The sequence below is a fragment of the Carcharodon carcharias genome, chromosome 7 (assembly GCF_017639515.1).
Source record: "Carcharodon carcharias isolate sCarCar2 chromosome 7, sCarCar2.pri, whole genome shotgun sequence".
Taxonomy (NCBI): domain Eukaryota; kingdom Metazoa; phylum Chordata; class Chondrichthyes; order Lamniformes; family Lamnidae; genus Carcharodon; species Carcharodon carcharias.
The window spans coordinates 29,932,675-29,959,736 of record NC_054473.1 but is presented as its reverse complement, the minus strand read 5'-3'; the positions used below and the strand labels follow the sequence as shown (position 1 = coordinate 29,959,736).

The 27,062-nt window shown below is 43.5% G+C and overlaps 1 protein-coding gene across 2 annotated transcripts in view; it reads right to left on the bottom strand.

Annotated features, from left to right (window-relative positions):
• syn2b (synapsin IIb) overlaps positions 1-26,503 on the bottom strand; it is a 430,743-nt gene extending 404,240 nt beyond the window's left edge. For both annotated transcript variants that reach the window (XM_041190880.1, XM_041190881.1), the window contains exon 1: positions 26,186-26,503. In XM_041190880.1, the coding sequence (XP_041046814.1) occupies positions 26,186-26,481 (296 nt within the window). In that variant the 5' untranslated portion in view covers positions 26,482-26,503. The remainder of the gene's footprint in view (positions 1-26,185) is intronic.
• Between the last annotated feature and the right edge of the window lie 559 nt (positions 26,504-27,062).

Sequence of the window (27,062 nt, the reverse complement as noted above, 5' to 3'; positions counted from 1 at the left end):
CACCTCTGCAAAATTGCCTGGCTTTGCCTGTGCCTTCCAATTCCATTGTGTTCAAATCTCTCTATGGCCTCAGCCCTTCCTACCTCTGTAACCTCCTCCAGCCCTACAACTTTCCGAGGTCTCTGTGCCCCACCGATTCTGTCCCCTTGAGCATCCCCAATTTCCTTCTCAAACTGCAGATAGAGGAACACATGTCAGAGGATCACTGACCTGCAAAATTATCTCTGTTTTGTTCTTTACAGCTGGTGTCAAACCTGCTGAGTATTTGTAGAATTTTCTGTTTTTATTCCTAGTATCTCCTATGTGGCTTTGGTGTCAATTTTTTTTCTGATGATTCTCCTGTGAAGTGCTTTAGGGCAATTTACTACATCAAAAGCACTATATAAATGCAAGTTGTTATTGCTACTAATTGTTCTGTTAATAAAAGCTGCTAAAAGATACTTCTTCAAACCTTTTATGAGTTCTCAAGAAAATCACATAAAATTTGATATTTTTGCTATTATTTTGTTGCCTTCATTTTATACTTATCAGGTCCTGTACATTTTTGCTTGAAAAAGTTGCATTTTCAGATTATTATAGGATTGCATCAGTAAGCCAAAGTAACGTAAAGATGTACTTCGCACAGCATGCACCTCATTGAGTTGGTGCCCCAATGTACACTGTAATGGAACAGTCAGAGGCAGGATTATTACTTGTTTTCCTGCACAGGCAGTTGTCATCTCAGCTCCTTGCTAGGTTTCAGGTCCTTTCCAAGATTGAGAGAAGAATGAGAGTCCAGCTCATGTCCCAGCAGCAGGCTCTACAGAAATGTTGTTAGGCCTCGAGGAACAGGTCTCCAGCACTGTCTATGAGAAGGATTTTTTTTTTCAAAAAGTGTAAATTGCATAAAATAAGGAAACCTGGACTTCACAGCTACCTCATTTGTCTGTTCTTCTGGGCTGTCAATGATGCAAAAATGTTGCCCAACTATCATTGCAAGTGAATATTTATCATTATAGCCATTGGCTTACATACTGTGTTTCAGGGTGAAAACAGCAAATCCGAAATCCTTAAAACTTCTAGGAAGTACCAATGCCTAATGAGCATTTTCATTTAATGTGCAATGGTTTTCATTTAAAACACAAAATCCTGGCCCAAAATCACCTATTCCAGCTCTTTACATAAATATGACATTATTGACTGATTAGTAACCTACGGATTAGGAATGCAACTACCAAATCTGGCCCTCTTGCTTTTTAATTTAATTCCTGTGCTATGAAACTGTCAAGAGAACAGCTTGTATGTATTTATTTGTGGTGAGTCACTGGTAGTTACAGAACAATGGGAAATATTATATTTTGTAGTAGCAGCTATAAAAATTGCCTCCATAATAAAAAGTTGGAAATTTTTATTTCACACGTTTTCTATGATCATGCAAAGAATATGAACCATCTAAATTTTTAAAAATTTCCGTTTGTTTCCCGCAGAATTTTAAAAATTGTTTTTTTAACCACTCAACTGAAAGTCTTAAGTATTTATTCCTCAGAATTAATTTTATTTAATACATTTTGTTAAGTGCATATTGATGACCGACATCTCTAAATGTATTGGTGATTGTGTCAGCTCTTCTGCACCTATGAGTGGAGTGCAGATGCTTCCCTTGGGGTGGGTTGCATTTGCTTACTGTATATACATCCACATATGTGAGATGGTGTACCTTGATGTTTTGCGTAACATCAGCAAACACCTGTTTCCAATGTTTATACCTATGCTTGCCAAAAATAGATTAAAAAGTTGTTTTAGAAAAAGCAATAGACCAGGCTGCACTATTATTTGAGTACTGTAAATCCAATCCCTGAGTATTGCTGTAAAAAGAGACATGTCGGAGCTGCATGTAATAATTTCCTTACATGTCTTAATGGGCCCAATCCTGCGTTCAACTTCACCTTTGAAATGGAGCAGTCGAATGAACTCCCCTTCCTTGACATACTTGTTGAGAAATCTGCCAGGGGGTTATGTACCACAGTCTACCACAAGCCTACCTTCTTTGGTCAATATACACATTGGGATTCTTACAGTTCCACATGCTATAATATTGGTCTTATTGGCAACCTTGTAAATAGGGCCTGAGCCATTTGCTCACCATGCAAGCTTGATGCTGAAATAAGGCGTATCAAAAGCATACTGCGGGATATTGAATGCCCTGGTCAGATCATTTCATGCTGTATATCACACAATCTCATGAACAGGCCTAAGGCCATCATTTTTGGCCCTGAAAAGTGCCCAGTCTACCTCAGATTATCCTGAAAGGGCAAGGTATCTGAAAAATTTGAGCAACAGGTGAAGCTGGCTGTTGCACACAACTACACTGCAGTAGCAACATGAGTGGTATTCGTCATTGACAGGATGCTGCCGTCAAGCCAAAAAGACGTTCTGCCTATCACACAAATGAATAATGCGGTATATGAATTTCAGTGCCAGTGAGATGCTAAGTATGTAGGCTGTACATCCAAAAGACAGGCAGATTGTATCAAACAGTATGTCCCAGCCGCTGTTCGCAACGGGCAGTGTACAGACTGTATCCAACCAGCCTGTATTTGCAAAACTCAAAACACAGTGTCCAACATTAGATATGATTCCACGATTGGACAACATTTGCTAAATAATCTTCAGTATGCTAGGAATTACGCTGACAGCCAATTTAAGATTGTCAGTTGGGCTTACATTGTGGTGCATTTGTGTGTACTGGAAGCTACATATATTAATACACAGGGCCCTGTTCTTTGCAGATAGAAAAAACATGTACACACATTGTGCCTGTTTCAGCTAAACAAAATAAGTGACAGTCATTCACTCACTCATTCCTCAGTGCAAACCCTGGGCAATCAGGATCAAGCTGCCTGGCTTAAATTTCAAACAATGCTTGGCAGTTAACTGTCAGCCACCATCACTGGTGCATTCTCCATGGCAACATCTCTACCAATAAGAGTGCACTTGCTAACCAATCAGCACTCTCTTCTCATATAGTATAAACTGTTGCTTTCGCCTTATATTGGTTTGCATGCGAAGTGTACTGTTGAGTGTAAGATGAAAAGTTTTGACATGTCTCTTTTTTCAGCAATACTTAAGTTCTGTGTACCAAATGACTAAATCCAAACCCATGTGCATTTCTGTTTTTCATGTCTGGTAGTAACTGCTCCATTTAAACATATGCCTGGTAGACATGTGGGGTTGCAGAGCCTATTTGCCACCACTGAGGCCAGGGTACAAAGAGTGCAAGGCCCAAATATCAGGTGTTACAGACAGGAGGGGGTTAATTTTAACCGCACCAATTTGTCCTCTCACCACCTGTTTATAAACAGAAAGATGTTTTGATTTGCTTCCCACTTTAAGCGATGGCATATTTCCCAACCCCTCTGTTTTGGGGTGATCTAATTTTTATTAATAACCCCACAGCAAACTCAAGGTAGGATGAACTCAGAGAATTAGTTTATTTGCACGTACACAAATGTGGGAGGGGTTTGCAACATTGCCCCCATTGCAGTCATACAGTAAAAGAGGGATAGAGAAAAGAAAAATTTATAGTGTAGAGACCATAGAGAAAAGGAATGGTGTTTCACTTGGGTTTGTAAGTCCAGCATCAAAGTCCAATAAGGTATTCCTTCACAGAGGCCAGCAGGTTGAAAACCAATGCTGTATAATTCAATTTCCATAAGCGTTGACTTCATATGATGAGCTAGGCACACAGAGATGAATCAATCTGGTAGGCAATGGTAAGAAGTTCCAGTAGAAACAGTGTAGGTGGGGCCAGGTATTCAATCTGGGCAGAGCTCTTTTTCTGTGCTGCTGGTAGTTAGATGGTAAAATGGAAGATTGAGTTTGCAGTACAGCAAGGGAGTATAACTGGTTCCACCAGCTACATATTACATCACATGACTCTCACCTCTCCACATTTGTCTTTGGCAAGGGATGTCTGGCTCTCATCTTGGTTTCTAAGATGGTTAAATGTTCCAACAATTAAGAATTGAAAGGAAAGTTGTGGGGTCCTGTGTCCTAGCAGACAAATAGACTCCAGCTGGCCAACCTGGGCTAGGAAATGGAGATGGCCTTTGTATAGTTCTCTTTGAATTTGGTCTGTGTAGCCCTCAGGGGTGTCATTGGTTTCTCTCCAGAGATAATGAGGTGCAAGTTTCCCTGATACTGCCAGAAAGCTCCTTTTGTTGGAGGGTTACAGACAGGCATAGATTCAGCCATTTTAAAAAGGTCTTCATCCAGTTTTTAAAATTTTATGAATAGCCATGAGGATATTGATAGCTATTTTATAAAAAAATATACAGGGTTAGGTCTTAGTCCCCTCAAACAGGCCAGTAAATTGTATTTGTCACATCACTTAATTTGTCCTTCCTTCCACCAGTGATTTAAAATTGGAAAAACAGGGTAATCCAGCTGACCAACACCAGTGTGAGAAGACAACGTGGCGATATGCTTCCAAAGCTCTGTTAATATTCATCTGACAGCATGCCCCTCTCAAAACATCTCACAGGACAATGTTTGAAGTGCATTCAATAGGCCCTATTATAACCATGTAAGTGAATGGGTTTTGAGTGAGTTAAAACTGGGTACTGTTTCCCCATAGTGGTGTGGCAGAGAATTGGAATGCAGCATGTGGAGGATTAGGGAAATGAATGCACATTGTATTGCGTTATGTTGCAGTAGGTTGCAGGATCACCTTACATCATTGGCACACCACCTTTGAAAGAAATTATCTATAAATAGTAGTAGCGGGTATTTATCAATCATCCTGTAGTAACCATGCCCTGATCATCAACCTTCCTGTAGCAATGTCATCCTCAAACACCTGCACACTCTAGCTGGAGGATCAATACCAGAAACATGCCAGAACAAAGCCAAAATCATATCAAAACCTTCATGTAACACTGAAAGTCTTCAAACAAAAATTTCTCCCTGGCAGTGACCTGATCTTGCTGTTCAGATAATGGTTAGCACTATTCAAGCATTGCTGTCTTTGTGTATGTTGCCTTCTGAGCACTATAGTTAATATTTGGCCTTGTAATTACTCCTTGGTAACTTCAATGATTTATACACCATGAGAAAAGTTGGTCAAACACTGCACTAGGTAGTCTACCTTCAGTGGATTAGATTGCCTCATTTGCCAATATGTAAATTTATATATATATATATATATATCATATAAGAAAACATTACACAATAATTGATTTAATTACATTTTAAGGATCAGCACTCAAGTAGTTCAAGTATTTGTCTATCCTAACTCGTTATCAATTTATCACCCAAGGGGGCCACGCTGCAGGCTTGGAAGATTAGTTACATATTGAAATGAAACAGTGCCATTTTTCTTGCAAACTGCAATGCAACATTTGAATCTGGTGTTAACTTTGCCAAAGGGTTTTCCATTTTGATCACAATTTAATTAACAATAGATAGAATCCATTAAATTACAAAGCAGAAAAGATCAAGAGAATTTAAGGGGAACAGACAAAGTACATATAAAGATTTATTGCCATTGTCACTGTACTGGTAGGTTTATTTGACTCCCAGGAAATTATGTTATCTTCCAGTTATAGTGCACTAGAACAGCACTTGTTTAATTCTTTACATTGAGATATACAGTTGTATTTTTTCCAAGTTACAGATCCTTTAAAGTAGAACCGAGTAGATCAAAATTTACAATGTCTCTGCATGATCTCAAAGTAGAAATTTATTGTTTAATTATGTAATTTTATACTTTATGCATAATATTAATATCAACTAAAATCAAACATTGCAGAATACAAATTTTAAATTGTCTTAATTTTGCTCAATATTACCACAATGCATAATCGTTTAATGCTAGTCGAAGACACAAGTTACATACCAGGACTGGAGGGTAATCTAGGGGCTATTAAAACTAAGGAAATTTAATCTGAAGAAGTGTTATATTCAACATGAAACATTAACTCTGTTTCTTTCTCCAGAGATGCTGACACACCTGCTGAGTGTTTCCAGCGCTTTCTGTTTTTATTAGTAAATGCTGATGTTCAGACAGGCTTGGGTGTACTCGTACAAGAAACACAAGAATTAAGCATGTGTACATCAAGCAAATGGCTTTTATTGCAATGGGTTTGGATTACAAGAATAAAGAAGTCTTGCTACTGATGTATAGACTTTGGTGAGACTGCATCTAGAATACTCTGTCCAATTTTGGTCTCCATATCTAAGGAAGGATATACTTGCTTGAGGTGGTACAGTGAAAGTTCACTAGATTGATCCCTGGGATGAGAGGGTTGTCCCATGATGAGAGGTTGAGAAAATTGGGTCCATATGTTCTGGAGTTTAGAGGAATAATCTCATTGGAACATTCAAGATTCTGAAGGGGCTCGACAGGGTAGACACTGATAGGTTGTTTCCCCTGGCTGAAGAATTTAGAACAAGTGGGCAGTCTTGGTATAAGGGCCTGATCATTTAGGATTGAGATGAGGCGAAATTTCTTCACTCAAAGGATTGTGGATCTTTCGAATACCCTATCTCAGAGGGATGTGGATGTGCCATCATTGAATATATTTAAGGCTGAGATAGACAGATTTTTGGTCTCTCAGGAAATCAAGGGCTATGTTGAGCGGGTGGGAAAGGAGCTGAAGCCCAAGATCAGCCTGATCATATTGAATGGTGGAGCAGGTTTGAGGGGTGTATGGTGTTCCCCTGCTCCTACTTCTTAGGCTCTTGTGAAACATTGGCTGCCCCCAGTAGTCCTTTAAGGATTGCTGGTTAAGTTGTTATAGACCCAGTTTTTGTTTAATTTGGTCTTGCGGCCTGAAACTGTTATTAGGCCCTTGACTGGCATCTCTTATCTCCCTTATAGAAGACATTGTAAAATTAGTGACGGTGATTGCTTTTAGAGAACCTCAGTTGCATTATATCAAGAGGAAAGATGGCACACCAGCAAAATTTGTTTTGCACCCACCTGCTATTAAGCTGCCAACCATATCTGCTGATCCTGACACACCCATTTGCCAATGACAAAACACAACTATCTCAGAGTTCAGATAAGCATAGAACTAGTTCCACTGCTGTGATATCTGTTGTAAGGATACCTGTGGGGATCACCTGAATGATCAGCTTCAGTATTTGCTTGTAATGTGAGTGTTAAGCAGGTGATCAATGCATCAATTGGCATGGCCACTGAATGGCACCAGTAGAATGGCACAGCTGCCCAATGTTGCATTTCCCAAAGTAGAGGCATTCTTCATGGTAACTGCAATCATTTGGGTAGTGGGTTCTGCTTCCAGTCCTTATTCCATCTCACCTGCACACTGTAAGTCACCTGATGCTACTTCCTCAAACTCACGAACTGCACCCTCTGGTATTAGTCTATCAATGTCAGTGTTGCAAGCATTAGGGTGAAAGGAACACAGAGTACTGTGAGGGCTTTCTTGCTCTGAGCCACTGACAGTGCCATCGGGCTATTTTTTTCATATTTAAGATGGGGTCTAGGAAGCTGAAGGCACGGTCACCAGTGGTGGAGCAATTATGATTGAGAATGCACGAAGAGACCAGAATTGGAGAAGCACAAATATCTCAGATGATTGTGCAGTTAGAGGAGATTACAGAGATAAGGAAGGACAAGACCACGGAGGGATTTGAAAACAAAGACGAGAATTTTAAAATCAAAATGTTGATTGACCAGGAGTCAATGTAGGTCAGCGAACACAGAGGTGATGGGGAACATGACTTGCTGTGAGTTAAAACGTGCAGCAGAGTTTTGGATTACCTCAAGTTTATGGAGGATAGAATGTGGGAGACCAGCCAGGATTGCAGCAAGAGTCAAGTGTAGAGGTAACGAAGGCATGGATGAATGTTTAAGCAGGAGAGCTGAGATAGCGGTGAAGTGGAGCGATGTTATATAGATGTAAATAGGCAGTGCTGAGGTCGGAAGCTCAACTCAGGATCAAATGTGACACTAAGGCTGCAAACAGACTGCTGCCAATGGGAGAGATGGACTAGGTAGCTAGGATAAAAACAAAAAAACTGCGAATGCTGGAAATCCAAAACAAAAACAGAATTACCTGGAAAAACTCAGCAGGTCTGGCAGCATCGGCGGAGAAGAAAAGAGTTGACGTTTCGAGTCCTCATGACCCTTCGACAGAACTTGAGTTCGAGTCCAAGAAAGATTTGAAATATAAGCTGGTTTAAGGTGTGTGTCTGGGGGGCGGAGAGATAGAGAGACAGAGAGGTGGGGGGGGGGTTGTGGTTGTAAGGACAAACAAGCAGTGATAGAAGCAGATCATCAAAAGATGTCAACGACAATAGTACGATAGAACACATAGGCGTTAGAGTTAAAGTTGGTGATATTATCTAAACGAATGTGCTAATTAAGAATGGATGGTAGGGCACTCAAGGTATAGCTCTAGTGGGTTTTTTTTATTATATAATGGAAATAGGTGGGAAAAGGAAAATCTTTATAATTTATTGGAAAAAAAAGGGAAGGGGGAAACAGAAAGGGGGTGGGGATGGGGGAGGGAGCTCACGACCTAAAGTTGTTGAATTCAATATTCAGTCCGGAAGGCTGTAAAGTCCCTAGTCGGAAGATGAGGTGTTGTTCCTCCAGTTTGCGTTGGGCTTCACTGGAACAATGCAGCAAGCCAAGGACAGACATGTGGGCAAGAGAGCAGGGTGGAGTGTTAAAATGGCAAGCGACAGGGAGGTTTGGGTCATTCTTGCGGACAGACCGCAGGTGTTCTGCAAAGCGGTCGCCCAGTTTACATTTGGTCTCTCCAATGTAGAGGAGACCACATTGGGAGCAACGAATGCAGTAGACTAAGTTGGGGGAAATGCAAGTGAAATGCTGCTTCACTTGAAAGGAGTGTTTGGGTCCTTGGACGGTGAGGAGAGAGGAAGTGAAGGGGCAGGTGTTGCATCTTTTGCGTGGGCATGGGATGGTGCCATAGGAGGGGGTTGAGGAGTAGGGGGTGATGGAGGAGTGGACCAGGGTGTCCCGGAGGGAGCGATCCCTACGGAATGCCGATAAAGGGGGTGAAGGGAAGATGTGTTTGGTGGTGGCATCATGCTGGAGTTGGCGGAAATGGCGGAGGATGATCCTTTGAATGTGGAGGCTGGTGGGGTGATAAGTGAGGACAAGGAGGACCCTATCATCTTTCTGGGAGGGAGGAGAAGGCGTGAGGGCGGATGCGCGGGAGATGGGCCGGACATGGTTGGAGCAGGGTCTGAAACAATGGCTTCAGTCTTCCCAATGTTCAATTGCAGGAAATTTCTGCTCATCCAGTACTTGTTGTCAGAAAAGCAGCCTGATAATTTAGTAACAGTGGAGGTGTCGAGAGTGATCGTGGTGAGGTAGAGCTGGGTGTCATCAGCATACATGTGAAAACTAATGCCATGCCTTTGAATGATGTTGCCAAGGGGCAGCAAGTAGATCAGAAATTTGAGATGGCCACCCGGCTAGAGAAGCATTGAAAGTTGGTGTGGTCAATCATGTCAAAGGCTGCAGACAGGTCAAGAAGAATGAGGAGGGAAAATTTACCTTTATCACAGTCACATAGGGTGTCATTTGTGACTTTGATAAGACCCCATCTGAACTATTGAATTCAGTTTTGAGCATCAAACCTCAAGGAAGAAATGTTGATCTTGGAAGGGATGCAGCACAGATTCACCAGAAATATATCTAGGTTTAAGGGGTTAAATTAGAAGCATAGGTAACATCATAGAGACTTGCCTTGTATACATTGAGTTTAGAAGGATGAGGGTTGATTGAATCAAAGTTTTTAAAATGTTTAAGGTACAGAGGAACTGTTTTCTCTGTACTGGTGAGGGAAATCAGAACAAGATGCCATAATCTTAAAGTTAGAGCTAAGTCATTTAGGAGTGAAATCAGAAAACATCTTTTCACACAAATCTAAGTGGAAATTTGAAATTAATTCCTCAAAAGAATGTGGATGCTGGATGAACAGAAATTTCCAGGACTGTGATGGATGGTTGTTTGTTAGGCGTAGGTGTCAGGGGATATTAAACAAAGGCAAGTAAACGCACTTGAGGTACAAATCAACCATAACCCAAGTGAATGGCAGAATAAGATTGAAGAGCTGAATGACCTACTCTTCTCAGGATAGTGCCAGAAAACCAAAGTATATATGTGCATAATTACAGAATTAGAAGAAGAATCTGAATTTCAAAGTTTGTTAGTTTTTTAAGGTTCAAAAAATTCTTTAAAAGGGCATTGGAATGGCAGAAGTTGTGTTTTTTTTTTGCTAAATCTGGTTAATTGTAGTACATCACAATTGTCAATTTTTTTCCCCGATGGTTACTGCATGCCTCAATTATGATTATCAGTCAACACCCTACCCTGAGAGTTGTTTCATAATGGTATCCATGTTTTGAATCTAGAGAGGATGAATAATGGAGAACAGTATGATAACTAGGCATCAAGTTAGAGCATGATGAAGGCACACCCATTCCAGTCGAACCTGCAAAGTCCTCCCCACTGACACTTGGGGACTGATGCCAAAGTTGTGAGAGCTGTCACATAGTCAAGCGATAGCTTGACATAGTCATACAAAATCATACCCATCAATGTTCCAGACACCTCCAACACAATCACTAAGTCTGTTCTGTCTTATTAACAGGACAGAGCTACCAGAAGTGGGGACACAGTGCGATGTTGCTGGTTGGAAATGGCCCTGGGAGTCCTCAACATTAATTCCGAACTCTGTGAGGTTCCATGGCATCAACATTAGCAAGGGGTACTTAACAGACACCACCCTCCTGCAGTTTAAAAATCAGTAGTTCATGTTAAATGTTAAATGCCACTTGGAGGAAGCACTGAGAATATAAGGACACAGAATATACTCTGGATGGAGGACCTGGCTAATTCCAGAAGGGCCCAACTGCGAGTCTGGGCTTCCAGAAGGTGGTATGCGAATCAACATGGGATAGGTTAAAAATTGACCTAGCAGCTCAAAGCTGGGCATCCATGAAGTCAGTGGGCCATCAGAAGCAGTGGAACTGTATTCCACCTCAATCTGTATCCTCATGGTCCAGCATATCCCTCACATCTCCCTCTCCATCAAGCCAGATGTCCAACTCATGTTCGATGAAGATGTAGAACAACACATCAGGCATATTTGAAAATGAAGTGCCAATCTGGTGAAGATACAACATAGAACAACATGTACAGTACACAGCAGAAGCTATTTGCTATTGAAAGAGTTAGTGATCTCAAAACCAATGGAACTGGTCAAGGCTCTGCAGGTTTAGCATATCTAGGTGGTATAAAATTAAGCAACTAATAGGAGGAGGAGGCTCCATGAACACCCCTATCATCAATGTTAGCAGAGCTCAGCATAAGAGTGTAAAAGATAAGGTGAAAGTGTTCACAATCGCCTTCAATCATAAATAGATAATCTTTCTCAGCCTCCTGCTGAGAACCCCCCCATTACAGATCCCAGTCTTCAGCTAATACAATGAAGAACTAGCTAATTGCACTGGACAACATACTGCTGTAGCACTGACTTATTCTGGCCTCTAACCAAGCTGTTCCAGTGCAGCTAGAACACGTATCCATCCAACACATAACAAAGTACTCTGGTGTGTCCTGGCTACAAAAATTACGACAAATCCACACTGGCTAATTGCCAATCAGCTTACTCTCAATCACCAGTAAAATGATGGAAGAAGTTGTCAACATTGCTATCAAGTGGCACTTGCTGACCAATTACTACTTCACCAATGCTGAACTTGGATTCTACAATCATCATTTGCACCTAGGCCTCATTAAAACTTTGGTATATAGACAAAAGAGCTGAATTCCAGAGGTTAGTTGAAAGTGATTGCCCTTGATATCAAGGCAGCATTTGGCCTAGTGTGCACCCAAGGAGCCCTGAATTCAATGGAGATCAGGTGGAAAACCTTCCAGTGTCTGGAGTCATACCTGCCAGAAAAGAAAATGGCAATAATGTTTAGAGATCAATCATCTCAACCACAGACCATCGCTACAATAATTCTTCAGGGCAGTGTCCTCAGTCTAGCTATGTTCAGCTGCCTCATCAATGACCTTCCCTTCATCACCGATATTCACTACTGATTGCACAGTGTTCATCTCCATTTCCAATTCCTAAGTTACTGAAGCAGTCCATGGCCACATGCAACAACATAAGAAGCAGGAGGAGACCATTCAACCCCTTAACCCTTCTCTGCTATTCAATATAATCATGATTAATCTTCTACCTCAATTCCACTTTGCTGCCTGCTCCCCATATCCCTTGATTTCCTGAGAGATCAAAAATCTATTGCATTCAATTTTGAATAACTCAAAAATGGAACATCCACAATCCTCTGGGGCAGACAATTCTAAAGATTCACAACGCTCGCAGCAAAAAAAAATTATTTTCATCTCAGTCCTTATTGATTGACCCTGTCTCCTGAGGCTGTGCCCTGTTTTTGATATTCCCAAGCAAGGAGAAAAAGCCTCTTATTATCTACCCTGTCAAGCCTTTTCAGAATCTTGTATGTTTCAATAAGATCACCTATCATTTTTCTAAACTCCAGAAAATGTAGGCCCACTTTACTCAGCCTCTTATCATAGGACAACCCTCTCATCCCAGGTACTAATCTAGTGAACCTTCACTGTACAGCCTCCAAGGCGAGTCTATCCTTCTTTCAATATGAAGTTCACAGCTTGGATTTTCTGTGCCTGCCGGCGTCGGGCGTGTTCGGTGGCGTGAGCGGGCAATACGGCGCGTGATGGGTTTCACGGTGGTGTGAAACCAGTTTGTGATTGTCTGCTCAGCCCGCCGATGGTGGGCCACGTTTCCCACTATTGGACGTCGGGAACGTCATTGTTCAGCACATCATTGTAAGGCCAGCCCGCTGCACTCATCCCCCCTCCCCACCACCATCACCCAGCTGGATCATCCGCCCACCTCGGAAGGAAAACACGCCCACACGTTTCACAACAGCACATAAATGACGTGCACCTGACGGGCTGCACTTCACTCGGGACTTCAAGGTTTGTTTGCCTACCTTTCTTCAGTCAGCACTCAGTCATCAGCGCCCAGCTGGATCATCCGCCCACCTCGGAAGGAAAACACGCCGACACGTTTCACAACAGCACATAAATGACGTGCACCTGACGGGCTGCACTTCACTCGGGACTTCAAGATTTGTTTGCCTACCTTTCTTCAGTCAGCACTCAGTCATCAGCGCCAAGCTTCACAGACAGCACCACATCGCTTTTAGGGGTCTCACCGGTTGGTCTCCACCAAATCAACCATATGTGGGTGGTTTTCAATGTCTTGCTTGGGGAAGGGGGCGAAGTGACCTCAAGCAATGGAAGAGGCTGCAGGGTGCGCGCTATACTGGGGATGGAAGGTATCCCAGCGTGTGTGGGGGCACATGTTAATCTGTGCAAGTGGCCTCAAGATGGTGAGGGCTGAGGAGGCAAATTCCAGAGGAGATGAGGCCAGATGGACATGTGAGGGTATGTGTGTAAGAATGGGTGGTGAAGTCTCTTGAGCTGGCAGTGAGTGAGATGCCAGCGAATGTGTGATGGGCTTGAGTGTGTGAGTTTAGAGTGATGAGATAGTTGCCTTACCCTGGCAGCACGGGTAAGGTCATTTACCCTCTATCTGCATTGGATGACCAACCTCTTCCATGCAGAATAGGCACTGACCACTGCTGCCACCAACTGCAATGCTGGATTGGTGATGCCGCTGCCCGTCCTGTGGCCAGAGGGGTAGAGGACATCAAGGCAGGCCTCCATGGCATCCAAATGTCATTCCAGTGACACGTCATTCGACCTGGAGACTGCAATATTTTTGCCTTTCGTGGACAGCTTCCCTGCAGTAGTCGTGGGCTGGAAGCACTGAGATGTGCACATGCAGCTGGACTTTCAATATGGTGCTCGGCGTGATGAAGTGGTGAGAAGATGGCGGGCGGGCAAATGAGAGCCTGCCCACCATCGAAACAGCATGTTTCCTGAGAATGCATAAATAATGTGGTGGGTTTGGGATGATATGGCATGAAAACTTGCCGTGGCTGTCGGCGGGTAAAACATCATCTTACCTGCCCGCTACCACACTTAGTGCAAATCTGGGATGATTCCACCCCACAACTGTGCATAGTACTCCAGGTGCAGTCTCACCAAAGTCCTGTATATTTGTAGCAAAATTTGCTTATTCTTGTACTCCAATCTTCTTGCAATAAAAGCCAATATGTCATTTGCATTCCTAATTGCTTGCTGTGCCTGCATACTAACATTGTATTCCTTGCACAAGTACACCTGTGTCTCTGAATATCTTTTTTTTTGTAAAAATATACTTTATTCATAAATCTTCAAAAACATTTCGAACCATTTCAAATCACCATTACAAAAATACAAACAGGTTCAACTTTTACAACATGAAACACAAGGTATATCAGAAAAAACAATGAATATTTCAATCATTGGCAGACATACACTTTAATCTGTACAGCCTGAGGGGCTATTTACAGTTCCCAGCTCCCCAGTGCACTGTGGCAGAAAGGTCTTAGGCAGCGACCCTTCCCCATTGCACCTTTGCGGCTGCTGCCCCAAGCTTAACTATGTCCCTCAACACGTAGTCCTGGACCTTGGAAAGTGCCAGTCTGCAACACTCGGTCGGGGACAACTCTTTGCGCTGGAAAACCAACAAGTTTCGGGCAGACCAAAGAGCGTCTTTCACCGAGTTGATGATCCTCCAGCTGCAGTTGATGTTTGTCTCGGTGTGTGTCCCTGGGAACAGCCCGTAGAGCACAGAGTCCTCTGTCACAGAACTGCTCGGGATGAACCTCGACAGCAACCACTGCATCTCTCTCCAGACCTTCTTTGCAAAGACACAATCTACAAGGAGGTGAACAACGGTCTCTTCCCCACCACAGCCACCTCGAGGGCAACGTGCAGAGGGGGTGAGACTCCTGGCGTGTAGGAAGGATCTTACAGGGAGGGCCTTTCTCACCACCAGCCAACCTACATCTTGCTGTTTGTTGGAAAGTTCTGGTGATGAGGCATTCTGCCAAATGACTTTGTCAGTCTGCTCAGGGAACCATCCCACAGGATCCACCCTCTCCTTTTCCCTCAGGGCCTTTAAGACGTTATGTGCCGACCACTGCCTGATGGACTTGTGGTCGAAGGTGTTTCTCTGCATAAATTTTCCCACGAGGGACAGGTGGTACGGCACAGTCCAACTACTTGGAGTGTTCCGCGGCTGCGTGGCCAGACCCATCCTTCGCAACACCGGGGACAGGTAGAACCTCAGCATGTAGTGACACTTGGTGTTTGCGTACTGAGGGTCTACGCACCGCTTGATGCAGCCGCACACAAAGGTGGCCATCAGTATGAGGGCGATGTTGGGCACGTTTTTTCCCCCTTTATCTAGAGGCTTGTACATCGTGTCCCTGTGGACACGATCCATTTTCGACCTCCAGATAAAGCGGAAGATGGCTCGGGTGATCGCCACCACACAGGAGTGTGGAATGGGCTAGACCTGCGCCACGTACAGCAACAGCGAGAGTGCCTCACACCTGATGACCAGGTTCTTACCCGCAATGGAGAGAGAGCGTCGCTCCCACAAGCCCAGTTTCCTTTTCACCATAGACACTCGCTCCTTCCAGTTTTTAACGCGTGCCCTGGTCCCTCCGAACCATATCCCCAGCATCTTCAGGTCATCAGCCCTGTCAGTGAAGGGGACAAAGGATCTGTCAGCCCATTTCCCAAAGAACATGGCCTCGCTCTTCCCACAATTAACCTTGGCTCCCGAGGCCAGTTCGAACGGTCGCAGATGTGGATAAGTCTGTGCACCGACAGCAGATCCGAGCAGAAGACGGCGACATCGTCCATGTACAGGGAGACTTTGATCTGAGTGCCTCCACTACCTGGGATCGTCACTCCTCTTATGCCCGGATCCTTCCTGATAGACTCAGCAAAGGGTTCTATGCAACACACGAAAGGAACAGGCGAGAGAGGGCAGCCCTGCCTGACTCCAGATTTAATAGGAAAGCTATCTGATTCCCACCCATTGATTGAGACTGCACTACTGATGGTAGTGTAGAGCAGTTGGATCCAATTGCGAATTCCCTCCCCAAACCCCATTTTGGAGAGCACATCCACCATATAGGTGTGCCATATTCTGTCAAAGGCCTTCTCCTGATCCAGGCTGATGAGGCAGGTATCCACATCCCTGTCCTGTACATAGGCAATCGTATCCCTGAGCAGCACGAGGCTGTCAGAGATCTTCCTGCCCGGCACAGTGCAGGTCTGGTCAGGGTGGATCACCAATTCCAGAGCGGATTTGACCCGATTGGCGATGACCTTGGATAGAATTTTATAGTCCACATTCAACAGTGAAATGGGTCGCCAATTTCTAATTTCCTCCCTTTCCCCCTTGTGCTTGTAGATGAGGGTGATAATGCCTTTCCTCGTGGATTCTGACATACTGTTGGCCAGGAGCATACTCTCGTACACTTCTAGCAGGTCTGGGCCGATCCAGTCCCACAGAGCCAAATACAACTCCGCCGGCAAGCTGTCACTTCCGGGAGTTTTACTCTTCTCGAAGGATTCAAGGGCCTCAGTCAGTTCGTCAGGAGTTAGCGCTTTGTCCAGACTCTCCCATGTATTGTCATCTAAGACCTCCGTGATAGAGGACAGGAAGGACTGGGAGGCCGTGCTGTCTGTGGGCTTCACGTCATATAATCTGGCATAGAAGGATTTGCTAATCCTCAAAATGTCGGACTGTGATGACTTTACTGAGCCGTCTTCTTCCTTCAGGCTGCTGATCACAGAGCTCTCTCTGTGTACCTTTTGGAAGACGAAACGTGAACACATCTCATCCTGCTGCATGGAGCGGACTCTGGAACGGAAAATGATCTTGGAGGCCTCCGAGGCAAAGAGCGAGGCTTGCTGGCTCTTCACCTCTTGGAGTTCCTCCTTGATATCGACCCCCATTGACCGCAGCCAGAGCAGATTCTGCATGTTTTCCTGGAGTCGGGACATTTCCCTCTGTTCCTTTCTAGCTTTCTGGGTGCCTTTGAAGACGAAAAACCTCTTGATGTTTCCCTTGATCGCTTCCCACCAGTGTGTCAGTGACTCAAAATGGGGTTTCATGGTTCTCCAACCTTTGTAATCCCTCTTGAGCTCCTCAATGTTTTCTGGGGTCAGCAGTTGCACGCTTAGCTTCCATGCCCCCCTGCCAACCCTGGTCCTTCTCTAAGTGACAGTCAGCCAGTAGGAGGCAGTGGTCAGAGAAGAACACCGGCTTGACGTCGGTGGATCTGACTGCGAATGCATGGGACACAAACAGGAAATCTATCCTGGAACAGACGGACCCGTCAGGCCGCAACCAGGTGTATCTACGCTGCGCTCCATCTGCAGGGTTGCTGAAGACATCGTGCAGCTTGGCATCCTTTACTGTTTCCATCAGGGATCTGGACGTAGCATCCAATCTGATGTAGGCCCTGCCGGATCGTCCAGCCGCATCGATGATGCAGTTGAAGTCACCGCCCAGAATGACCGGTCTGGAGGTCACCAGCAGCAGTGGGAGCTGCTGAAAAACCTCCAGCTGCTCAGCCCCTTGTGACAGGGCGTAGATATTAATTAAACGGAGTGGAGCATTCTTGTACATTACTTCTGCTACAAGGAGGCGCCCGCCCACCACCTCCTTAACCTGGGAGACGGTGAAGCTGCCTCCCCGCAGCAGAATACCCAGGCCGGAGGAACGAGAGTCGTTTCCTCCCGACCAGATCGATGGCCCATGGGACCACCATCGTGACCATTGCCTGTAGGAGCTGAGGTGCGGAATCGCACACTCCTGCAGAAATAACAGGTCAGCTTTGACCTTGGCAAGATAGTCCAAGGTCGCAACACATCGCGTAGTAGATTTAATGCTATGCACATTTATGGATACAATCTTTACACCCATTTTAAAACAGTTAGTCACTTACCAAACCTGTTGTCTCTGAGAGTTCCTTCATGCCCGTGGTGTGCTCAAATTGCTTCACTTGGGATGGGCTGAGGAAAGCGTCCTGAACCTCCCCATTGGCGGTGTTCTGCTCGGGTGGCATCTGGGGGTCCGTGCAGAGAGCGGGGTTTGAAATGTCCTCTGTTGGAGAAGCTTCTCCAATCCTCTCCCCCTCTGGGGCGTTGCTGCTCCCGGCTTCCCGGAGCTGGGGTGCGCTGAGCGCCTCACTGCTCCCAGATTCCTGGGGTTGTGGTGCACTGGCCTCTTTGGGCTGTGGGCCAAGTTGGGGTGCGCTGGTCTCCTCATTGTCTCCAATGTTCTGGAGCTTGGGTGTCTCGTCCTCCAACTCCCTAGCATTTTGCCGCTTCTTCTGTTGGCGCCACCCTGGCACTTCTTCGTCTGAAGAGCTGCTGCTCTTGTTAGCCATGTCGGATAGGAGACGCCTCTTGACTCTTCTCTGGGAAGTGGCTTGGTTTCTTTTTAGCCCCTTCTTCCTTTTGGCTCTCTTCAACAGCTGCCACTCCCCCTGCTGCTTTCCCACCGCTGCCTCCTCCTCCTCCGTTGATTCGCTCTCCTGAGGAGTGGGAGGATCAGGGGGCAGTGCTGTTGATTGGCTGTCTGTTGCCCCAATCTTTTCCTCCACCTTGTCTCTCTCTGTGTCCTCCTTTGTCCCGTTGTTCTCCCTGGGGGCCTTGGTGGTTGGAGTGACACGAGGCATTTCTTCTGCTTCCCCCTCGTTGGCTTTAGCTGCCTGTGCATAAGTACGGCAACGTTTGGGGCAGGTCTTGTAGAGGTGACTTGCCTCGCCACACAGGTTGCAGCACTTAGCCTGTTTACAATCTTTTGTCTGGTGCCCTTCCTTTTTGCAGTTCTTGCAGAGGACGGCGCTGCAGTTGGCCGCCACATGATCAGACTTGCCGCATGAGCGACAAAGTTTGGGTTGCCCAGCGTAGACAAGGTACCCACGGCTTCCCCCGATAGCGAATCTGGAAGGGGGGTGGAAAACGGCTCCCTTACCGTCGGTCTTGAGCGTTACCTTAACCTGGCGTTTACATGTCCAGATCCCCAAATTATCTTTAACTTCAGTGCAGCTCCCAACCTTATCAAAGTACCTGGTAAGGAAGGTGAGCACATCAGCGACAGGGACATAGGGGTTGTACAGATGTACCGTCGCAACCCGTTCACGATGCAACGGTAGAACAAAGAGCGGCTCTGCCGTCAGGATCTTCATTTCTGGCAGGTCTTTCTTTTCCTCAAACACCTTCACGAGTTTGACACAAGCTGCCACGTGCTTGAAGGTCACATCAAAGAAACCAGCGCTGGGGAAATCCTGTAGGCAGTAGATCTCCGCAGCCTCAAAACCACACAGCTTGAATAGGATCCTCTTGGTGAAGAAGGTCCTATCCATTCCTGTTCCTTGCTCGCTGCCCTTCACCATGATTCGGATGGTGTTAGGCACCCCATGCTAAGGAGTTTGAGTGGTTATAGTCATTGCTCTTTCCCTGGCAGAAACGCGATGAAGGTCTCTCTGAATATCAATATTTAAAAGCTTGCCTTTAAAAAAAATTCTGTTTCACTATTGGTGCTAATGAAGGGAAGAACCTCACATTTCCCCACATTACACATCACCTTACTGCCCACTCACTTAACAAGTCTATATCTCTTTGTGTCCTTTTCACAGCTTACATTCCCCACCTAACTTTGTATCATCAGCAAATTTATATACACTCCTCTTGGTCTTTTTGTCTAAGTCATTAATATAGATGGTAATTAGCGAGGCGCCAGCACTGATCCTTACAGCACTCCACTAGTTACAGCCTGCTAATTTGAAAATGTCCCATTTTTCCCTACTCTCTGCTTCCTCTACATTAACAAATCCTCCATTTGTGCTAGTATATTTCCCCTTATCTGAGTACTAACCTTTTGTATGGCACCTTATCAAATGCCTTTCATTAATTCAAGTACACTACATTACCATTCTGCTTTGTCTACTCTACCAGTTACATCTTTGAATAACTTTGTCAAACATAGTTTCCCTTTCATAAAACTCTGTTGACTTTATATTAACATATGAATTATGAGCAGGAGTAGGTCATTTGGCCCCTTGAGCATGCTCTGATTGGCTGATCTGATTGTGGTCTCAATTCCACTTTCCTTCCTCTGCCTGATACCTTTTGACTCCTTTGTCAATCAGAAGTCTGACTCAGCCTTAAAACTATTTAACGACCCTGCCTCCACCACTCTGTGGGGAAAGGAGTTCCACAGTCTCATGATCCTCCGAGAGAAAAAAATTCTCCTCATCTCCATCTTAAATGGGAGACTCCTTATTTTTAAACTGTATCCCCTAGTTCTAGTCTCTCCCACAAGGGGAAACATTCTCTCAACATCCACCCTGTCGAGTCCCCTCAGGATCTTTGATGTTTCAATAAGATTGCCTCTCATTCTTTTAAACTCCAATGGATACAGGCCCACCCTGCCCACTTTTCCTCATAGGATAACCCCTTCATTCCAGGGATAAGTCAAGTGAACTTTCTCTTAACTTCTCCTAATACAATTATTTCCTTTCTTAACACGGAATACTCAGTTTTCTAGATGTAGTCTCACCAATACCCTGTAGCAAAACAGATGTCATGACAATGTAAAAGGTAGTTCCTTCAAGTGGTCCATGAGCTATGAACTAGTGTGTGTGTATATAGCCCCCTTTATTTTGTAAGTGATTCAATTTTTAAAAAAGCCCAGCAGACTAGCTTTAGCCTTAAACAAGATAAAGATTAGTTTATTACAAAACTGAAAATTACTTCAGAAAAAAAGTGATAAAGTTATTAACTAAAATACAGATACAAAGGTTAAAAGCAGAAAAGGATAAAAATATTTAAAGTTGAGGTTTCAAATCAGCCTCTGTGAGATATTGCAGGCCTGTTGCTTGAATTCCTTCTTTCCAAAGTGATGGGGCAGAAACTTGAGTTTCAGTTACGCAGCTGCAATGGCTTCTGTAGTTGAAAAGCTGGCATTTGCCTTTGCAGATGGATTCAAAACGCAAAACAGGATCTGGGAGTGAGTTATGACTCCCATTTTCACTTTTATGGTAATGCAGGTGGTGGCTCTTGATTGATTTAGTACAGCAGTCCGATAGCTGTTTCTGGAAACCTTCCTCAGTCTCTCCCTGTTGAGAAGCAGTTTCTGTTTCTAGGTCAATTTATTGTCACATTCCTTAGATAATATCACCAGCTTCAACGCCTCTTTGTCCTTTTGTCTATGACATCTTTTGGTTCTCTCCACCTATCACTGGCCTTCTATCCAGCTCTACCTGTCCCACCCACCCTTAAACCAGCTTATATTCCACCCCTTTTCTATTTTTCCTTAGTTCTGTTGAAGAGTCATACGGACTCTGTGTTCCGCTCCGCAGATGCTGTCAGACCTGCTGAGTTTTTCCAGGTATTTTTGTTTTTGTTTTGGATTTCCAGCATCAGCAGTTTTTTGCTTTTATCTTTCTGTTTCTAGGTGCCTCACTTATGACATTCAAGATGGTTCTCCCTTTAGGCAGCTTCCAGCCTTTTCTAGCATGGAACCCAAACATGGCTGCTCCCAAACTGATGAATCATGCTTCCACCTTAGGTGTCGCCATTCAAACAGCCTTTCTCCCACCTGGGGTTCTTTTTTAGCTTTTTGTTAAGGTCCTTCTCAGTTAATTGTCTTTGTTCTGAAAGAAGACCAGCAAGTGGAAGGATCTCATTTAAACTTGTGGAACACCCATTGAATTTCAAAATGTCGTTTGTGATCCTTCTTTAGATAAGCAGTCCGATAAGGTTTTGAACCAACACAGAAAGGTGCCAAGTTGTCTGCCCATGCATTTCTTTCCAGAACAAAGGCTTTTTAAAAGTTTTTTTCAGCAAACATGTGCTTTTAAAAGAGTTGCTCTTAAAAATCTATAATATCATAAATACACGTTTGTGACAATCCCTACTTTTACATTCCATTCCCTCTGCAATAAATGACAACATTTCATTTGCCTTCCTAATCACTTGCTCTATCTGCATGCTAACTTTTTGTGATTCATGTACCAGGACACCAGATCCCTCCGTACTTGAGCTTTGCAATCTCTCTCCATTTCAATAAACAAGGGGAGATGGTGGTATAATGGTAATGGATAGACTAGCAATCTAGAGGCCCAGATTAATGCTCTGGGGACATGGCAGCTGGTGGAATTTGAATTCAATTAATAAATCTGGTACACAAAGCTAGTCTCAGTAATGGTGACCATGAAACTATTATTAATTGTCATAAAGGCTTATCTGGTTCACTAATGCCCTTTAGGGGAGGAAATCCTGGTCTGGCCTACATGTAACTCCAGACCCACAGCAATGAGGATGATTCTTAACTGTCCTCAGAAATGTTCAGCTCAAGGGCAATTAGGGTGGGTAACAAATGCTGGCTTTGCCAGCAACACCCACATCCCATGAAAGAAAATAATAATATTTTTTAATCTTCTTGCCAAAGTGGACAAATTCACATTTCCCCAAATCATGCTCCATCTGCCAATTTTTTGCCCACTTGCTTAACCTATCTCTATCCCTTTACAGACTCTTTATGTTCTCCTCACAACTACCTGTATGATTTTCTAAGTATTAAGGCTTCCTCAATAATAGGCAATATGCAGGCTCAGCCTGATAAGTGGCAAGTAACACATGTTACTTTCAAAGGTGAAAGGTAGTGACCATCTCTAATAAGGAAGAGCCTAACCACCTCCCCATCTCATTCAATGGCATCACCAAAACTAAATCCTCCACCTTCAACATTCTGAGGGTTACACCATTGACCAGATACTCAGCTTGACTAGCTAAATAGATACTATGTCTACCTGAGCAGGACAGAGTCAACCTCAATGCTGTGGGTCTGGAGTTACATGGATTCCAGGCCAGGTAAGGATGGCAGATTTCCTCCCCTAAAGGGCATTAGTGAACCAGATAAGCCTGTATGACAATCGATAGTTTCATGGTCACCATTACTGAAAATAGCTTTATATTCCAGATTTATTAATTGAATTCAAATTCCACCCACTGCCATGTAATTGATAAGTCAGTGTATATGGCTATTCTGTGGTAAGTGGCTCACCTCCTACTTTCCAAAAGCCTGTCCAATACCTCCAGGCTACAAGTCAGGCATATGATGGAATATTCTTCACTTGAGTTGGTACAGCTGTAACAATACTCAAGAAGCTCAACACTATTGAAGACAAAGCAGTCTGCTTAATTGACACCCCATCCATAAGCTTAAACTTTCACTTTCTCCAGCATTGGAGTATCTTGATTGCAGTGTGTATAATCTACAATTTGCACTTCAACAAAATGCCAAGTGTTCTTTAGCAGGATGTCCCAAATCTGACCTCCACCATCCATTAGCACAAGGGCAGCAGGTGAATGGAAACACCATTATCTCCAAATTCCCCTTCAAATCAGACACTACCCAACTTGGATATGTACTGCTGTTCCTTCATCATTGCTGGGTCAACATCCTGGAACTCCCTACTGAACTGCATTGTGGGAGTACCTTTACCAAATGGACTGCAGCAGATCAGGAAGAAGGCCCACCAACACATTCTCAAGGGCAGTCAGGGATGTGTGATCAATGTTAGCCTCACCAGCAGCACCCATATCCCAAGGATGAATGGAAAAAGATACATTTTACTTCACAAGTAAAGACTTCATGACTTAGAGTTTGTGAAGAATGATGATGTAGAAGCTTAATTTCAACTATTGTGCTACTTTATAAGGTCATACTGCAGCCTTCATGAATTTCCTAACAAAGCAATTCCACTCGAGCCTGGGAGAAGCAAAAGGGCATCCAAAGGCAACACATTCTCATATTTACTGCAACAGGTTAGTAACAAAATTACAAACTGAGGACTAAAAGCAGACTGGATCGTTAACACACCTGATCACTCAAAAAAGATCATTTAACTGATACTGATTTATAATTCACCATCTTTTATTTTTCTTAAGTGTTAGTTTAAGTTAATTTTACATTATTTTAGATTCAGATAAATCATTTTTTTAAATTGGCAACAATCTTGCAAACTCAGCACTTGTCAGAACAACTTCTTCCATTGTGTAATTGATAAGTCAGTATTCTCAGTCAAAACGTACTAATTCCACTCTTTAATGCTGCAGTGAGCAGGAATGTGATATAAATTAATTTTACTATGATCTGCAACCATTTGAGAACCATAACATTTTTGCAGCTTATTCATGAATTGTAATCATACACATAAAGTCCAGTGTTATTGTATAATGATGAAGTATTGACTACCCTCTGCTGTGAAAGAAATGAATACCAAATACTTTATTATGAATCCTAATAAATCACGACCTCTGATGGCTTGTAAATTAACACTGCGAGGGCTCTGACATGTTTCCTGTTATGTTCTGCTGCAGTTGATGCCAGAATAACAGTAAACATAAATGTGCAGAATAAAGATATGAAATGAAAGGGTTGCGTGCAGATTAATACCTTCTGGAACATAGGCAACAATGAGAGTATGTTGATTTTATAAGCAACTGGAAAAACAAAACAAAAGTGTCTGATAGTAAGATCTTTTAAAGTTCTCTATCTTGATTAAAATTCCTAGGGTAGATTCAAATTCCATCGGCATCTGAGTCTAAGAGGAAAATGGCCAGGTCCTTTAGTGTTTTATAGCCACAGTAATGCAGCCTTTTTAAAGCATAGAACAGGCATTTTGAAAATCAATATTCCAAAATATTATATGACCAAAAAAAACCTTTTGAACAGCAATTGTCTCAAAAAAATAGCTTTCCTGACAAAAGTCTCCATGTACCATCTCTATCAATTTTATGATTGACTGACCAATTGTATTACATTAATTGCTTGTTGTAAGAATACATACAATAACAGAGCTACAGAACAAGCTGTTCCTTTACTTGAGCACTCAGGTTGCCATGACGCCCTTTTTCTGCCACAAATTGCATTTAAATAATAAGACTGAGGGCTTATCAGCTTCCCTCTAACATCAGTTCAATTATTTGGAAATGATGTCATGGAAGGATGGGTGTTACACAGCATCTGTGCAGGTGCAACTTGCTCATAATTCACAACAAGGCAAGAGGTGTCATGGCAACACAACTAACTCAAATACCGTAAAATGGCACAGAGACCTCTGACCAGAGAGGTGAACAACAGCAAAGAGAGATTTCAAATAAATAGGAGGAGAGAAAACTGCCTGTCATAGTGAAAAGAATGGTTTTACCACAGGTGCTTCAATCTCCTTTAATAAAAACGATACTGTTAAGCAATCATGACCTGATAGAACACAACCAAAGGTTAATTGTGATGTACATTTAATTTCATAATTTCAGAAGATGTAGGCTAATGATAAATGCTGTTTTAAAATATTTTTGCTTTCAAAAGTAAACTGGTGTTTGTAGCTTTGTGGAATAACTGCAAAGCCATTTCAGGCCAGAGATCATTTATAAGAAATATATGCATTTTTATGCATTGATCTTTCTTGATAAGACTCTTGTACAATGAAGAAGGAAATCCTGGCTTTTGGGTGAAATGCCATTGCCAGCTATGAAGTGCTTATGTTACATAGGAGCTTCTGTGTTTTAATATTGTAGTTATCTAAGAGTATGCAACATGCTGACAAAAATTTTTAAAAAGATTATTTTTATATAATGTGCAGAGGAAACCCAGCTCAAGATCTGGAAAGCACAGGCTAGTTGCTCTGCAGTGCAGTGTGGAAGGTTGAAAAGACTCCTGAGAGTTACAGCAGCACTTTGGGTATATCCCCTCCTCCCTCTTGAGTATTCCTCCATGGCAATTAATATCAAGAAGGAAAGCTGCAGGTACAAGCTGCTTATTTCCAAGAACTCAATTAAACCACAATTTCCCCCCATCCCAGTGCTGTTTAAATAAAAGGAATAAATAAATTTACTGAGAATCTGCCTTTATATATATTACATTGCCTTCAAATGTCCAAAAACAGACAGAGCATTTATTAGTCCTAGTGTTGGAATTTTAAACACACACGTGTATTTTTCAGAGTACCTGAATTGTGAAGCGATTTCTGCCAGAACATAATTTTAAGGCGTGATTTTATGCTATTGCTTAGTAGGGAACAGTGATTGATCTTCTCGTAATAGCAAGAACAGTTCTGCTATGCTGTCTGAATGAGCAGACACAGGAGTACCTACCAGTCGGTGTGAGGTTCATCAATGACGAGGAGAATTTTGGCTTTCTTGGCAGCACCAGTGGATGTTTGCTCCACTAATCCGGCGGCAGCAGCAGCCGTGGTTTGCTTGACAGCATTTGAAATGGAGCTGAAGAAGCTGCTTCCGGTGGACTGGCTTGACTGCCTCCTTTCTGGGGTGGGGGAAACCGGAGGAGGGGGCTGAGGGGGATCTGGCCGCTGCAGGTCAGTCATGTATCCATTTGGCAAATTAGCAATAAAACTGCTGTCAGAAAGCCTCCGGCGCAGAAAGTTCATCATTTGTGCTGAATCTGATGGTAGAACCTTGAAGACCAAACAGGAACAACCAGAGAAAGGCTTGGTGCCAGGCAGTAAATAGAGGGGAGTTTCAGAAGCCCGGCAAATCTGCGTAATGAGCAAGCTCCTGTGCGATGTCTTTATATCTCTGTCTCTAAAGAGTGCTCAGCTGGAGAATCAGAACTGCACATATGCTGACGTCTCCCTGTCACAGCTGCTGTGAGTCTGTAGTAACATTCGATGGCTTGCTCTTTCTGCCGTGCTGTCCTCTGCCTTCCTTGACTGAAGCTCCGCTTAGACACGGCCACTGGCTGATTAGCAGTCAAATGCAAACTGCCTCTTCAGTCACAGTCCAGATTGCTCCAAGTGATATGCTCTTGAATGTTATAGGCGGCATGGAGCTGTCACATGGTAGCCAGTGAATCCCCCATATAAATATTCAGATTAAAGGTGGGACACTGCCTACATTGCCAATGTGGCTTTTCACTTCCTGTATTTCTTTCTGACTTTTCAGTCCTTCCTTTTAGCTGCAGGGAAATAATGAATACTGAACATATACATTTTCTCTGCATTTCAAATGATCG